At 42.5% G+C, this 16,822-nt stretch overlaps 1 protein-coding gene across 1 annotated transcript in view; it reads right to left on the reverse strand.

Annotated features, from left to right (window-relative positions):
* Nucleotides 1–16,162, reverse strand: part of grm7 (glutamate metabotropic receptor 7) — a gene marked incomplete at both ends in the record, with an annotated part of 314,459 nt that extends 298,297 nt beyond the window's left edge. Inside the window, one exon of the mRNA XM_084445591.1 lies at nucleotides 15,656–16,162. Within this exon, the coding sequence (XP_084301717.1) occupies nucleotides 15,656–16,162 (507 nt within the window). The remainder of the gene's footprint in view (nucleotides 1–15,655) is intronic.
* Nucleotides 16,163–16,822: the final 660 nt, after the last annotated feature.

Consider the following 16,822-nt stretch of genomic DNA (forward strand, 5'->3'; position numbering starts at 1 on the left):
TGTTGTCTGCCATTGACTTCCACAGCAGCATAATTACAATACAGTAGGACCCCACTCATCCGAACTTCAGAGATCCGAACCTCCCGGTCTACCGGACAGGCTTAAATGTTTTTTGTTTTTTTTAGCCTGCTATCTGGTTACTGGTGGGATTTTCATTACAGTACTGTATCCTACTGTGAATAAAAACAGAACTATATGTAGACCTACATGTTGCATGTAGGCTGTAGCCTACTGTCACGTTTCATTTCTTTGTTACTCTAATGTCGAGCGCAAAACGCAAACGAGTCTGCTGCGCGAGAGCTGCATTCCTTGGTAGCCAGAAAGCGCGTCAGCAACCTGAAGCAGCATCGAGTCATTTTTCGTTCCCAGTAAATGGATTAGCCTACTAAACCTACTGTATTTGTTAAATAATAGCCTACAGCCTAGGCCACGTTAGCCTACATCATTTTTTTTAGAGACTTTCTTTTAGGCTACAATAGCCTAAGACACGACAACTTGTCTGTCATTTCATTTATTTATGTATTGATTATAATTTGCTCTAATTGTTCTAATGTTGGGTTGTTTTTAGGCTATACCATTTTGTTCTACGAATACAGTAGCCTATCGATGCAGCGTACGCCTCATTTGAGAATAAAGTACTGTATTTGATCAAAGCACGCACTCAATTGGAAATTCGGTTATTTTATTATAGGCTACTGTAGGTCTATTATAGGCTAGGCTGTACGAGTTTAGTTGGCTATTTGATTGCAATTTTGATGCATTTTCACAAGTAATTAAGGGTATTTATCGGTCTATTATGAGTCTATATGAAACAAGTATACCACTTATTGAATTTGGTGCATTTTAACATAAGTTTCAGTCATCCGGACATTTCAGAGATACGAACGACCTTCGGTCCCGTTGGGTTCGGATAAGTGGAGTCCTACTGTAATTATAAGAATGCATTTTGGATGAACGGGAATCGAACCCTGAACTCGCTGCTTGCGAGACTGACGCGCTACCCGCTGTTCCACGACGGATCTTACGAACGTGATTCGCAGATTTGAGTGGATAATGTCAGCTTTTGCTTCCTCTTGGTAGAGTGAGTCCTGAGCACTTAATTAATGTCACCTGGTAGGGTTGCTTCCTCTTGGTAGAGTGAGAGGGGGGGGTGTCGTTGTTTAAATTGGCACACAGCGAAAAGTATACATAGCATAGCTCAACTATTTACTTCTTCAGAATCCAGACAATCACGCGAACATTTCCATGTATAATATGTCCTTCGGTCTTCAGAAGTGTAGGAGAGGTGAAGAGTTAGAAACAGTTAGAGATTCTAGAGCGAAGAGAGATTTTCTAGAGCGTGGCTCCATTGATTTCAATGGAGGGGGGGGGGGAGTCATTATTCGAACTGTCACAGAGTGAAAAATATACATCGAAGAGCTTAGCTTTTTTGATTTTATGAATCCCAAGAGTCGTGTGAACGTTTTGATATATAAAATGTGTATGAGCTGTGAGAATTAGAAGAGGGATGGCAGTTTAGAAAATGTGTGACTTTTTCCGAAATGCGCATTTCACCACTCTGAAACTGGTGAAATTGTGCAGAAGACTAAAAGGGTTCCTTTCATTCTGCAATCAAACAAATTAAGTAATAATGAAACCATGGGGTGATTTGAACTCAGCATGAGCCAGGGAATCCATTGCTACCATAATTTTGAAGATTGGACATACAGTTCAAAAGTTACTGGCATAAACGCAACTCCAACTTTGACACGCTGGTGGCGCTAGAGTGCACCAGATGTCAACATGAGGCTTGGTGACAGATGTCATGGGTGTGTCTCGGATGAGTGTGCCAAATGTGGTTTTGATAGATTAAAATATTACTGAGATATGACCCCAGTTCCTGTTTTGCAGCGTTTCTGCCAATTTTGATTGGCTGTCACGAGCGAACGCAATGGATAATCAAAAATCCCAGTACATCCTCTGTAGACATTGGTGTATAGATGACATCCACCGATTTATGTGCAGATTGGTGAAAAAATTTTAAGGGTTTTGCACATCATTCAAAATGGCGGAGAAGCCAAGATGGCCACAATGACGTCAAAGAGTGCGTTGAATCCGGCTTGAGCCAAGGAATTGAAGGACACCTGAAGTTTGAAAATTGGACTTGCTGAAGAAAAGCTGCATGCATAAATGCACCTCCAAATTTGACACATTGGTGGCGCTAGAGAGGGCGAAGTCTGGACATGAGACTTGGTGAGGAGGGTCAGGGCACTGTCCCGAATGAGGGTGCCAATTTTCATAACTTTCTACCATACGCTTCTATGGGCTGCCATAGACTACAATGGCAGAGGAATAATAATAATAATAAATAAATAAATAAGAAAAGGTAGAAACTTAGTGGTGGCCTACGCAGCGTCGCTGCTTGGCCCCCAATAAATAATAAGAAAAGGTACAAACACAATGGTGGCCTTCGCAGCTTCGCTGCTTGGCCCCCAATGAATATCATTTGGTCCTTGGTCGCGAAAAACCTATATGATAAAGACGCACATTCTCCTACTCCACTAGGCTAGCTATCCGAAATAGCACTCTAAATGTCTTGCTTTTGAAACAGTAGGAAAATAAAAGCATAACAATGTAATAGGCTACATTTTAATAAATGCTATTTTTGCGAAATTGAAAGTAGGCTGTAGGCTATACCAGTAGCGAAAGAAAGGTAGAGGTACAGTAGTCTAATGTAGATAGCAAAACACACTAATTGCATTGATTGGTTAGCTTACTGTAGATCTCTGAATACATATACAGTGACTGGTTTATCTAGCTAGCTAACCTAGCTAGTGGTGGTAGTAACCTAACTAAAAGATACATAGCCCAAATAAACTCATGTCCACTGACTTTTTCCTCTCCACCAAAGTGGAGGGGAGAACGTGAGGCAGGGAATCCCCTCTAGTACAAGACTGTCAAACCTGCCACTCTGCCAGCTCTGTATGCACAAGATAGTTAATGTCCAAATATAAGTGGCAATAATAAGTGATCTTTACTCATGGCGACTCCGATCAAACTTATTTTCTCTTTGTATCATGATCAAGCCATACTGCGCTCAGCTATACTAGCTGGTGCCCCGTCTTCAAATTTACTTCCGGGGTGTACGAATTTGTATCGGAGCTTGGGATTTGGTGCCCGGGACGGCGTCACATCCCAGTTTAATGCGTTCCAGAAACAAAATGCAAAACCCTCACTTTCGCCACATTGCCAACACCTTTTGCGCATTTGACTTAACACCACGTCTTGACCCGACGTCAGTTACTGAGATAGATACTGTAGACATATGTGTTTGTAATAATTAAATTACACCCAGATGTGGAAAAAAATGTTTGAGAACAAGATAATAATAACAATAAAATGTTATTTGTATAGCACCTTTCATACAGATAAATTCAGCTCAAAGTGCTTTACAACAGAGCATTTAAATTATAGAATGTGACATTTTATGATGCAATGATCAGGCTTGTCTTCATTCGTAGACTATAGGAGAAATACACTGTGAGCCCAGTCTGCTAAATCTACTCATAGATGTCACCTGGCGGTGGTGCATCACTGAAACGAAATAACACCCGTCTGAAATTCCACAAGATTTCCAATAGGATTTACCTGCCAAATACTGCGATGGTGAAATGCTGCAGAATGGGAATTTTCTAACTTCCCACATCTGTAGCACTGAGTTTGATCAGTTATTATGAATGTTGCACTCTATATCCGACAATCCAGGCCCCATGAAATCCGCATCCAACCCTTATCCAAAAGATAATTGTCTACCTAATAAAGGCAAGAAATCTGCATGCGTGTGTACTATCGAACCATCGTACTCTCGCCTGCATTGTGTTCAACAGTTCGACCCATGTTAAGGGCTTGCCCAGGGCAAGATTCAAACCCAAGTTCAACAAGCTCCTCCACTTGTGAGGCGGACACGCTGATAGTTGCGCCAATAAGGACGTCCCTCTTGGAGAGACTGCCAGTGCTCCTTTAGAGGAGTGAGTTTCAGCAACTACTCTACGTTTCACTCAGTTATTGACCTCCACACCACTGGACATCCAGGTCACGGCACGGATGTATCCGTTGTACGGTCGTCTGTGTTGTGTTCAACTGTTTGACCCATGTTAAGGGCTTGCCCAGGGTGGGATTTCAACCCACGCTGACAGTTGTGCCAATAGGGTTGTCCCTCTTGGAGGGACTGTCAGCGCTCCTTTTGAGAACAGGAGTTCTCCTTTTAAAACCAGGAGTGAGGAACAAGTTGCAGACCTGCCTAGGGCTGGGTATCGATTCTAATTTCAAGAATCGATTCGATTCCGATTCACAAGGTTCAGAATCGATTATCTCGATTCAATATCGATTCGGTTAGTGTTACTAAAACCTGTTTTGTTTTTTTAGCTGTAACCTTAATTACATGACTGCCAAGTTATGCAACACATCAATACTAGGGCTGGGTATCTATACTGATTTCCAAAAATGAATGAATCAATGAATCATTGAATGAATTAATGAACTATTCATTCCTTCATTTATTCATTCATACGTTAAATAAAAGATCGATTTTGGGATTCATGAATTGATTCTGAATCATTTGATTAATCGATTAATCTTTTTTTTTAACCCAGCCCTAGACCTGCCAACTTTCCCGATTTCCGCCGGAGAGTCACGATTTTTAACCCTTTCTCCCGCGAGGCTCCTGATCAGTAATTTTGCACGCTAATCTCCCGATTTTTCCCCAGAAGGAAAAAGTAAGATTGTGGGGGATATTTGTCACAGTATCTGGCAACCCTGCCTGCGTGTATGACGTGCATCCCGGCGACATGCATCACTCGCATAGCCGCGCAGTTGAAAAAGTCTTAGACTGGCTAGAGATGGATAGTGAAACACCTGACACTCCTCCCAAGAACAGAAAAATTGAAAAAGAAAAAAAGAAATATGCTCGAAGAAGGTGCTCACCGCTGCCAAGCATGCCACCTACCTGTACAAGTCTTGTGGTGACAAAGGAACAAGGATTAAGGCTTGCCTTGGACATTCATATACTCTTACACACACATGCATAATAGTACACATGCACACAAATTCAGTGTCCACTAATGTTTAAGGCAACTGCTTTACACAATATGTACAATAATGTTGTATTACTGTACACACACATTATTTTTTAAGCACTTTTGACACATTTTGAGATTTTTTATTAGAATCTGAAGCGATCATAAAAATAAACAAAAAAAACTATCTTGTAATAATTATTTTGAACTATAATGTAGGGTTATATAGGGGCCGGGGGTATTGGCAAATGGCCTACCGTCAACGACTGGGCCGATACACCAATGAAAAAAATCTCCCTATCTTTCATAACCCAATGTTGGCAGGTATGAAGTTGATATGTGGCAGGCATATTGCACAGGGCCCAGGGACGTGCATGTGTCACATGTGAAGTTGTTTGGATCAGCGGTTCTCGATAAATCGGCAGCCAGAGGGCGCTGTCGCCATATGTATCCTTCAAAGTGTCATAACTTAGCTTCCTATCTTGCTTACTACAGCACCTACATGTTAGCAGCAGCTGATACAGACAGACACACAGACAGCATACTGTCTTTGTCATGGTTACGACACTGTGAAAAGCTAACACTTTCCGTGGGGGAAAAAAGCAAGTAAATAGTGGACGACTGCCTTATGGTGCTATAGTCTACATTGTGAAGCATGTATTCTTTCTTGCTAATTAGCTTCAGACAGCAGATGGGGCTGCCTTTATACTTGTCTTGTCTTCAGTGCAATTATTAATTGGTTCCCAACAGCACAGGCATGTGTTCAACGGGCAAATGCAGCCATAGGGCAGTCTGACATCATACATTTTAGCCACACGTTAGCAGAAGATAACGCTGTACAGTAGCCTACAGTACATCATACTATAATGGAAGGGGGGATGCAACTACAGATCCTTTCCAAAAAATTTGAAGAGCATGGATAAGTTAGTTTTTTGCCATAATTCCTTTCTAAAAGTGAAACTTTCATAGATTATAAATTCATTACACACAAAGTGAAGTATTGCAAGTATTTATTTGTTTAACTTTGCATAAGTTTGGCTTCCAGCTGATAAACCCCCCCCCAAAACAAGATTTCAATAAATTAAATATCACATAAAACCAATCAAAAATGATGTATTTTCAAAACAGAAATGTCGATCTTCTGAAAAGTTATGTTCATGCCTGCACTCAATACTTGGTCGGGAATCCTTTTGCACAAATTACTGCCTCGATGCACTGTGGCATGGAGACGATCAGCCTGTGGTATTGCTATAGAGTTATGGAAGCCCAGGTTGCCTTGATGCCAGCCTTCAGCTCCTCTGTGTTGTTGAGTCTGGTGTCTCTCATATTCCTTTTGACAATACCCCATAGATTCTCTATGGGGTTCAGGTGGGATGAGTTTGCTGGCCAATCGAGCTCTGGTTATTAAACCAGGTATTGGTTGCTTGGCCAGTACGGACAGGTGCCAAGTCTTGCTGGAAAATAAAATCAGCATCTCTATAAATGTTCTCAGCAAAAGGAATCATGAAGTGCTCTAGCATCCCCTGGACGACAGCTGCAGTGACCTTGGACTTGAGAAAGCACAGTGGACCAACACCAGCACTTGACATGGCACCCCAAATCATCACTGACTGTGGAAACTTCACACTGGACCTCAAGTACAGTAGCTTAGATTCTGTGCCACTCCAGTCTTCATCAGACCCTGTGACCTTGATTTCCAAATAAAATACATACTTTACTCTCATCTGAAAATAGGACATTGGACCACTAAGCAACAGTCCAATCCTTCTTCTCCTTAGCCCAGGTAGGACGTTTCCGACATTGTCTCAGGTTCAGTAGTGGCTTGACTTGAGGAATCCGACAGGTGTAACCCATGTCCCAGATACGTAGCCTGGTACGACCATCCTGTTCTCGCGAGCTGAACACAGAACGCTCTGGCCTTTGCCTCCTCGAGAGCGATTATCCCAAAATCCAGACCATACCGGGCCAATCAGGGACTGCGTTTTAACTACTGTTCAATACCAGAGTAGAAAGCAGCCCCTGATTGGTTCGTGTCCCTGCCGCTCGCTAAACAAACATGGCGGCTCCCAAAGCAACGAGTGGTAACATTAGAAGAATAAACGCAGCTATAAGTGCAGTTATTGCAGAAATAGACTTAATCACAACACTTAAACAAGAACAAGAGTATGCACTAGTGGAGTTTCTCGGTGGAAAAGCCGTTTTTGCCGTTCTTCCACTGGATTTGGCAAAAGTTTGCTGAACGCTGATTGGCTGAAGGTGTTTCTCTGTCAAGGCAAGTACCCCCGCCCACGTAATCGCTCTCTATTGGCCAAAGGCCAGACCGATATTGCGGAGCGAAGCATTGAGCTCGCTAGATCGGGATGGTCATACCAGGCTACTGGATACGTCTGTACGTGGTGGTTTTTGAGGCCCCGACTCCAGCCTCCAAGTGACTTCGATATATAAATTACTCTCTGATTTAAATATGGTGGGTTATTACAGACACTCTAATAATCCACCCCTCCACCCCCACTCTCACCCGCTGCCAAAAGCACTAGACCTGTGGCGTAATTAAAACAAGCTAATTTATCAAAATGCAGTTTGCAGGAAGGGACAGCGATTGAGCACTCCACATTACATTTCCATACCGTTTAGCATGGTTTTAATCTCAGACATTTAATCAATGTAACATAGTCCTCGTGAAAGGGATAACATACAGTAACAGAATTGGAGCCCACTTCTGTAAACCGCTGGTAAAATGCACTGTACCAAACCATGCAGGAACCACGCCCAGAACAATCTGGTCTGCCATCCAGGTACTGACTACATCCTTCCCCTACTCGATACATAATGCAGCTGAGAAGAAAGGAATCTCCTTTTGACCAATAGCACTGAAATACAATCTAGCAGTGAGAGGAAGTCCAAACAGTCCTGATTCAAGTACTGATCCTACACAGCTCTACAGAGGTGGAAGACTGACCACGAGTGGAAATATGCCAATCAAAAGAGGTGTATTTCTCTTATACTAGTCCATCTCTACTCTCTTCCTCCACTTTGAGGCTGCTGTGACGCTGTCTGCTGAAACCAGCGAGCTCACTAGTGATACTCCAGAGCAGTTGTATGTGTGTGCTGTCATATTAGACTTTTTGGATCAACAGCACGCAGTCAACCTGGTATCGCGATGGACAAACGTCAAATTCTGAAGTCTGCCAAGTGAGACCAGGCTGACGCAGTACATTCACGTCTTCAGTACTGATATTTTTATATGGGGTTACAGTTTCTTAATTTAGCAGTTGCACGCGCTCTCTCTCTCTCACACACACACACACACACTGTATCTGTATCTCTGTTATCTTCTCTCTCTCCTCTCTAACTCCCCTTCACCCTCTCTTCTCTCTCTCCCTGATGGTAGTCAGTGTTTGCATAGTCACTTCCTCTACTTCACTGCTCCTTTCTCTTTGTACTAAGCATACCATGCTCTCATGTCTCCCCTCTCTCCCCATTTGTAGATAATGAGTATTAATTAACTAATGGTTTGTAAACAGTTACAAATGAACAGTAAAGTATTGGTGCATATTACTAATAGAAAATAAAATCTACCAATCATTTATTATAGGTGACAAACCATTTGTTACTAGTTATTCATTGAACTATTTATAAAAGGTTTAATGGTTATTAGAGAAGTTATTTTAAAGTGTTAGCGAACCAGCTCATGATGTAGCTCTGCTGGATGAGCAGCTGGTTGTTTTGAAGCTCAGCAGGATAATATAGGCATGAGAATGGAGAGGCATCTGTACACTATAGGCACAGTAGCTCTGATGCTGCAGCTACAAATACTGTTATGTACTTTTATCTTTATATCTTTATCACTACCAGTCAGTATTAATAATCAGTCAGTGTCAAACATAAGGAACTCATTATCTCCATACAGAGCACTTGTCTGTAGAGGGATGCACTATTTCATTAAATGATAACCTAGACTTCAGAGCGACCTAACACCCTCGTGACTTGCGAAACAACTCAGTCCCAATAGATCACTCAGACACATTATTTTGCCTCATTCTGAATTAATGTTGAGACAAATTAATGGGTTTCGACTTAGTGTGATAAATGGCAATGGGGAAATGAGACAGTCTGTGGCAGGGTGCTGGGAGTTTACTATTGATTGGAACTAGGAGGGAGAATTATTTAATTATTTATTGTACACCGTCAAAGCCTCCGTAAACAAGCTAAGTGATCTTAGACACTAATGATTCCTGGAGGTTCCTGGCTCCATGGGGTGGTTTCTCAGTGCAACAGTGCAGAGATGGAGACAGGGACAGAGATGGAGACAGGGTCAGGGACAAAGGCAAGGACAGAGACAGGAACAAGGACAGAGACAGAGGCAAGGACAGGGACAAAGGCAAGGACAGAGACAAGGACAGAGACAGGGACAGCGATGAGGACCGGGACAGCTGCAGTAAGGACCAATTCAAGCCTCCATTGTAACATGTTAACCAATAGAAAATGTACCCCTCATTGCTGCAATTCTTCTGTACAGTCTAAACGGCCTTTCAAACTACGACCAGATGGACTGGATCCACATCAGTGGCGGCTGGTGACTCAAAAAACTGAGGAGGACAGGAGGAAGAGAGGATAACCGCCCATGGGCGCCGGGGGGCACTTTCCCTCAGTCAGTTATTATTTGAAATATCAGCTTTAAAGTGGATTTACAGTCAATTTTAGCATATGAAGAACTGATTAACACTTTCTTTAACTACATGCAGCATTTATTTATCATATTCATGATAAAATATTACAAAACAACAATAAAACATTGTAAGCAATAGTTGTTGTAATGGATTGTACTCTTCTCTAAAGAGAGAAAATAATTGATATTGGTGAGGTGCTGGAGAGGTTAGGTGATATATGAAAAATGTTTTTGATTAAGGGACACTGAGGTGTGCTGGCTCTCAGTTTGTTGGCAAATAGATTTGACAACTGGACAATGGAATACATTGCACAGCAAGTGAAAACAGTTCACTCATGGCTAGCTTGCAATGATACTGCTATGGGATTAGCTCATTTGGGTTGCTGTCAAAGCTGCCACTCTTATGTTGCTATAGCCTACAATTATCAGAACAATATGAACATTCAGTTGAAAGTTTTCCATCCACCCATCCACAGGGAAGAGAAACACAGACATCAACGCCGACTCAATCGGCCCTCACTGTGGTAAATCTGGAATGTGATTGGACTAACAAAATGTCAATATCTGAATCCTGTTCAGATAGGGCCGGAGTACTGTCCTCCCTTGCGGTAATTTTTCTGCATTTTGGCCAATCACAAGTTAGCAAGAAAAAAAGGCATTACATTGATTTAAGTGAAAAGAACCCGCCCTAAGGGAGGCTAGCCTCCCTTCCATAGATATCTATGGGTCCTCCAGCTGCATGTTATATATGTCACTGTTGGAGCTTTAGAATTTCAATAATGTTTTTTTATCCATAGGGAAAACCTGCTTTATGAACAAAACTGAGATAATATTAATTATGAATAAATAAATAAATTCATATATTTATATTTATATTTCTGTCCTCCCCTGGGGGACTGTCCTCCCCTGCCTCAATGGACGAGCCTCCACTGATCCACATGGACGACTGTCCTGATAGCTTGCACCCTGCAAGTTTCCTTTTGCGAACTTTGCATTCTACACTGTCCAGTGTGAGTAAATGAAATTATAACAATAAAGCTACCTTGGGTTGTTGTGAGTTAACTACTGCTACTAGTTAACACCGCTAGCCTATTGATGAAGTGAACCAAATCAGTCAGCTACAGACCTGTGACCTGAACTAGCGGTGCAGCTGTCAGTTACGTAATCATCATGTTCACTAACTGGAAAAGAGTCTGAGGGTCATTGAGCAGTTTGGCTCATTTCAATCTATGACACACAAAAAACAAAACACACAGAACACTCTGTTTGGGTACACTAGTACACAGTGCCTGTGGAGCTGTCATGGTTGTTCTGCACTTTATTTATTTGCTGTTTAAGCAACCAATATTATCGTATGTTTCTATGCATGTAAATCAAAATATCTGATTCATGAGAAACAAATCAGATTGACACTATTAGGACAAGTTACACTTTCTTAACCTAGATCCTGGATTACCTACTGTATAAATCATATGATACCTGAATCACTGGATACACAAATTTAAAACAAAACATGGCAATTTATTTGACCATTACCATTCACTTCATCTTTACATCTTCTGCCAAGTTTGCCATACTGCCTGGTGGCCGAGTGGTTAAGTCATTGCAGTAGTAATCTGGCAATGGTTTAAATCCAGATATCTGCATTCCACAAATAGATTTGCAAGTTCACATCGCCATAGGCTACTCAATTGTTATACATGTACATACATTGTACAACTCAAATGTTATGTTATTAAAGCATTATGGAACGAAAAGCATGATGATGTTATGGATATCGCCACGGCTAGCGGGAGTGGTTAGGCACTACGCGCAGCGGTGTGTCGTTACACCCCGCTAGCCGTGGCGATATCCGTGACATCCCACGGCTTCGAGTTCTATAATGCTTTTATACAACGGTTGCCACATTTATCCGTCAATATGAACATTTTAAAAAAGACAATACGAACTTTAAATAAATGTATTTTTAATGGAACTATTTGTTAATCTTTTGCGGATACTTTCGCTGAAAAGGGAACGTTGCCAGGTAACGACAATGCTACAGCAGATCTTTGTAAACATTGATCTGGACACTGCCACGGCTACTTATAAGAGGTGGATTGATATTAAAAGATGTGCAAACATTCCATTTTAGCATGGGGCCATCGTGGTTATCGCCACGGCTGGAATGCAAACTGACCAATAGATACAATGGACCGGATCTATGCCGTTGGATAATATAGTTTATATATAGGCTAGTTATAGTATATATTATATTTCGCTGAATAGGCTACATTCCAGCCTACAGTTCCCAGTCCCTCAATAGCCTAATCTACAGTATTGGCAGTACGCTCCGCTGCCACTAGATGCTTTTTGATCACCTATGCCTCCTGGTGGTTAGTGTGCAACACTGCACGAAAACACATTGGTGCTTCCCGCCAACGCGCTGACACCACTGCGCCGTTAGTGGCATGCCAGACCGCCGCTTTTTGCGCTTTCCAAAATTAGAGGCTCAGGCACTGTAGAAATAAGGTTGCATTGTGGATAAGACCGCAACTCATCTCACATTTGTTTAGTGAAGGTATAGCTCACTAAACTGGGAACCAACTCAATCTCATGTGTTGTGCGCACACGAGGCACCGTAGCACTGCACTGAACAGGAGAGTATCCTGGCGCGGAAGAGGAATTACCTTTTTATTGGACAATGCCGGTAGAGATCCGCTCAAAGGGACTTGGCATTTGTTGGGTCACAGCGCCCTATGGCAGCTAGGCCCAGCTGTCGCGGTGGTCGACTCTACCCTTACGTACCCAGCTGGCCCTACGGTTTCTGTCTTTAGATAAATATATTGCACCAAAGACGTGGGCCCATATGTTTCAAGCTTCTTAGAATAAAATGTTTGGGATAAGAGTATTTAACAAAGGGTTTGAGAGCTAAAAACATCTCCTACACTACTTGGCCATGGGGAAATGTGCTATGCACCGAGACTAAATTACATATCTCAGTCATAGCCTATTATATGGCAATATTAATGGCAATAAGCGATAGAGCCTTGGGTGCTATAGCCTACTCCTAATAAATGCATTACATATTTTGAAATTTAGATGACATGTTCAGTGAGGTTCATTTATGTACAAATACATTCATGTTAATTTGTGTAGGCCTATAAATACACTAAATGATAGGGAATGAAACATAGTGGTCTAGTAGGCTATAGTTGGACTAATATCCTACCTGTGTTAGCTGCTTTGTTGCTTGAATTTTGCAATCATGCCCTTATAACTACATAATTCTAGTACTTCTCACATTGGTGTTGCGCACCTCATTTACCTCATATGCACGGAGAAAATACCTGGAGTTAGCAGAGAACCCAGACAGGAATAGAGATAGGGAGGAGAAGACAGCAGAGTAGAGACAATAGAGAGGATAACAGAAACAGAGACAAAGAGGGAGGAGCAGAGACAGAGGATTAGAGACAGGGGAGAGTAGAGAGAGAGGGGAGGAGAGACAAGTAGGAGCAGATAGAGGTAGGAGAAGTGACAGAGAGGAGAGGAAGGAGTGGAGACAGAGTGGAGACTGGAGACAGGGAGGAGTGGAAACAGTTTGGAGTAAAGACAGGGAGGATTGGAGACAGGGAGGAGTAGAGACATGGGAGTAAAGACAGGGAGGAGTAGAGACAGGGGAGTAAAGACAGGGAGGAGTAGAGACAGGGATGAGTAGAGACAGGGGAGTAAAGACAGAGAGGAGTAGAGACAGGGGAGTAAAGACAGGGAGGAGTAGAGACAGGGGAGTAAAGACAGGGAGGAGTAGAGACAGGGGAGTAAAGACAGGGAGGAATAAAGACAGGGAGGAATAAAGACAGGGAGGAGTAGAGACAGGGGAGTAAAGACAGGGGAATAAAGACAGGGAGGAATAGAGACAGGGGAGTTAAGACAGAGAGGAATAAAGACAGGGAGGAGTAAAGACAGGGAGGAGTAGAGACAGGGAGGATTAAAGACTGGGAGGAGTAAAGACAGGGAGGAGTAGAGACAGGGAGGAGTAAAGACAGGGAGGAGTAAAGACAGGGAGGAGTAGAGACAGGGATGAGTTAAGACAGAGGGGAGTAGGGACAGAGGAGAGCACATCTGTGTTGCAAGTTACTTTGTAAGGGCCATGGAATAATAAAATCACTACTGTTCTTTTGACTTTCATTGATTTTACTTGGCAAAAATATTAATTTTAATCCGATTGTTCATTCAAAATATTGTAATAAGTCATGTCTAGCAGTCTTCTCAGAGTGTCCTTGAACTTTTACACCCAGAGCAAGTTTACATCACCACTACATCATCACATCCTCATCAGCTAGCCTCAGCCCTTCATTGTAATACTGCAAGAATGAAAGGAATCAGCTCAGTGTCTGGAATGAGTCTTACTCTCCATAATGGATGAATGGTGTTGTGGTCTGTCTCTAGACTCCCGGCAATGCGGTATTCGACCACAGCTATACTCTCTCACTTACTCCAGACACAACCAACTGTGACAGTATGGAGCAAAGCACGAAGCCACATAAACAAGGACTAGAACAGCGTAAAGTGCCTCAAAGCCCTCTGAGACCAAGATTAATGGGATTGTGTATGGCGTGTTTATTTATACTTTATGAACTAAAGAGGCAGTTGATGATAACCTTCCTCTGATCTGCAATAATTAACACAGGAGGTAAACAATGAGCCCATGGCAGCTACCTTGGATAAAATATGTACAACAGGGGTGGTTTAGAAAGATAGCCCTCAGCTGTGATTCGTAAGCCACAATATCAGCCTTGAACCAACTGTCCTCATATTGGAAGATGCAGAGGCTTGAGGTGTAAGGACCAGGTCTCAATTCCCAGTATCCCTTGTACAGCCAAATCATAAACACTATAGGCAGAATCCACTTTAACCAAGGTTGCTATTCACCAATAGTTCTGTCTGTCTGTCTGTCTATCTATCAGCCTGCTTGTTTGTGTTTCTATATGACACACAGTGTGGTGTGCTTGCAGCATTTCTAAACATAAATACAGCTAAAGTAAATTTGTCCATGACAAGGTCCAATGAGCTCTCTCACATGCTGTAAACAAAAGGCAATCGTAGCCGTCAGTGGCATGAGGGTTGGGTGCCAACTGGGTGATTTAGAGACATTATAGATGTAATGAACCCACATCTGTGAGTTTTCGATCACTGAAAAAATAATTACATAGTTTATCTCCAGGCATTGGAATACATTACGAGAGATGTTGACAGCTGCAGTTGTCTTCCCCATCAGATGTGTTTTTAGTTCTAGTTATGTCAGTGAGTATTCCTTCATTATTCAGGAGCGTTGGTTGGTGCCTTTGATGAGAACAAGGTAGAACAAGATAGAGGGAGTCATACCAACCATTATGTAAACTAATAACAGATGTGAATTAATTTAAAATAGACTAGCTAATAGGCATCTGGACAGTTGATTGAAGTACAAGGTATGACTTTCTAATAGGGGCATGTGTTTTTGCTGAATACGCCATCCTGAATTGATGAGGAAAGTGGCTGGAAATGAGATCTGTGGAATGTGAATGAGCGCCTTCGCACGGCGCGGGCGCTGTCTTTTCAGCACCACGCAGCACGCGGCATAAGCTCCGCAGGTGGGGTTTCTTAATAAAACAGGCACGAGAGCTCTCAATCACCTCTTTAAAAGCTCAAACTCCATTTTTCTGTATACAGAATATAATTAAACTTCTCTGTAGAATTGAACCATGCACGCACAGCGCTACATGCAGTAACAAGGGGGCGGGGATATGGCAGAGAGGAAGCCGTTCCGAATTTAACCGCACCATCCATGTGTGTAAAATCCATTGTAGAGATTGACTTTCATTGAGAGGATAACATCAAGGCTGGTAATTAGGCCTATATATTGATGAGACAGGTAGATGTTTTGCACTTCCCATGACGTGCGAGGACTTACCTGAAACAGCCGTAGTATGTTCGCTACCATGATAGACACCGAACTGGCTGAGGCTCCTATCACCCCAACAACTTTCTCGGGCTTGACAAACACCGGTGGTTCACCATTAGTACACCTCACATCAGACGTGTCTTTTTGAATTAGCGCCTGCACGAATGTCAGGGACTGCTCCAAAGCGTACGTGTCCCTCGAACATGTATCAAGTACTCTGGCACCTAAAGTAATGTTTGGCAGAAGATCTTCGTCGCTGTTGATTTGGTCCAAAGCATACATCATCGCCTCCAGTCGGTGGATCCCGTTCTCCTTCTTGATATCTCCACAGGGGATCCCTGGGATCCCCCGGGCATGGACGGGAAAAAGGCCACCAAGGGTCACGTCCCCTTCGATCCTGATGGAATGTGGTGCATAAATTTCTTGGGAGAATGTCAGGTCGAAAAAAGCTTTAATCATCCACAATACCCGGAATGTAAAGTAGGGCTTCAGCTCCACGAGACGGTGCCTGGCCATGATATCCCTCTAGCTCCGACCGCTGTGACTTCGATTCAAGCAAAGGAAAATACCAATACAAGGCACTTTTCAGAGTACTTCTATGAATCCAATACGAGGCATTGTCAAAATAGAGTCCATACGTGCCCTGACTCTAAAAAAACGAGGGTGTTAAAGGTGGACGTTAAATTATTCTGAAGCTATCGCACCTATTTTTCTATGCGTTATTCCTCCCAAATGTGCGCAGGAATGCCCAACAGAGTCGCTTGTTGCTCTGGAACTCATTCCAGGAATAAAGGCAAACACAATACAAATAGACCTACTGGTACAGATAGACTATTTTATGTGAATAATAGGAGTTCATACTAATAGGCTAACAATTCCCGGGGAGCACGAGGATGTGTTGTGATATTCCACCGCTGGAGATGTGATACATCCAGCCCCCGCGCTGCACTGATGTCATTCTTACATAGCCTACCTGAAGCGCAATTATTAGTTAAAAATCGATAATAATAAAAATTGACATTTTTCAGACAATAAAAAGCAGAACAGGGAGAAGGTAAAAGTCCACCAAACACAATTGATTCAACTGACTTAAATCCAAGTTGTCTGGGGCATCAAACGAAGTTGTCTGAAGTCCCTCTTGGCTGATATGCTATATATCCTTTAGGAAAGATTCGT

Source organism: Borostomias antarcticus, assembly GCF_949987555.1.
Source record: "Borostomias antarcticus genome assembly, chromosome: 11".
In the NCBI taxonomy this organism is placed as follows: domain Eukaryota; kingdom Metazoa; phylum Chordata; class Actinopteri; order Stomiiformes; family Stomiidae; genus Borostomias; species Borostomias antarcticus.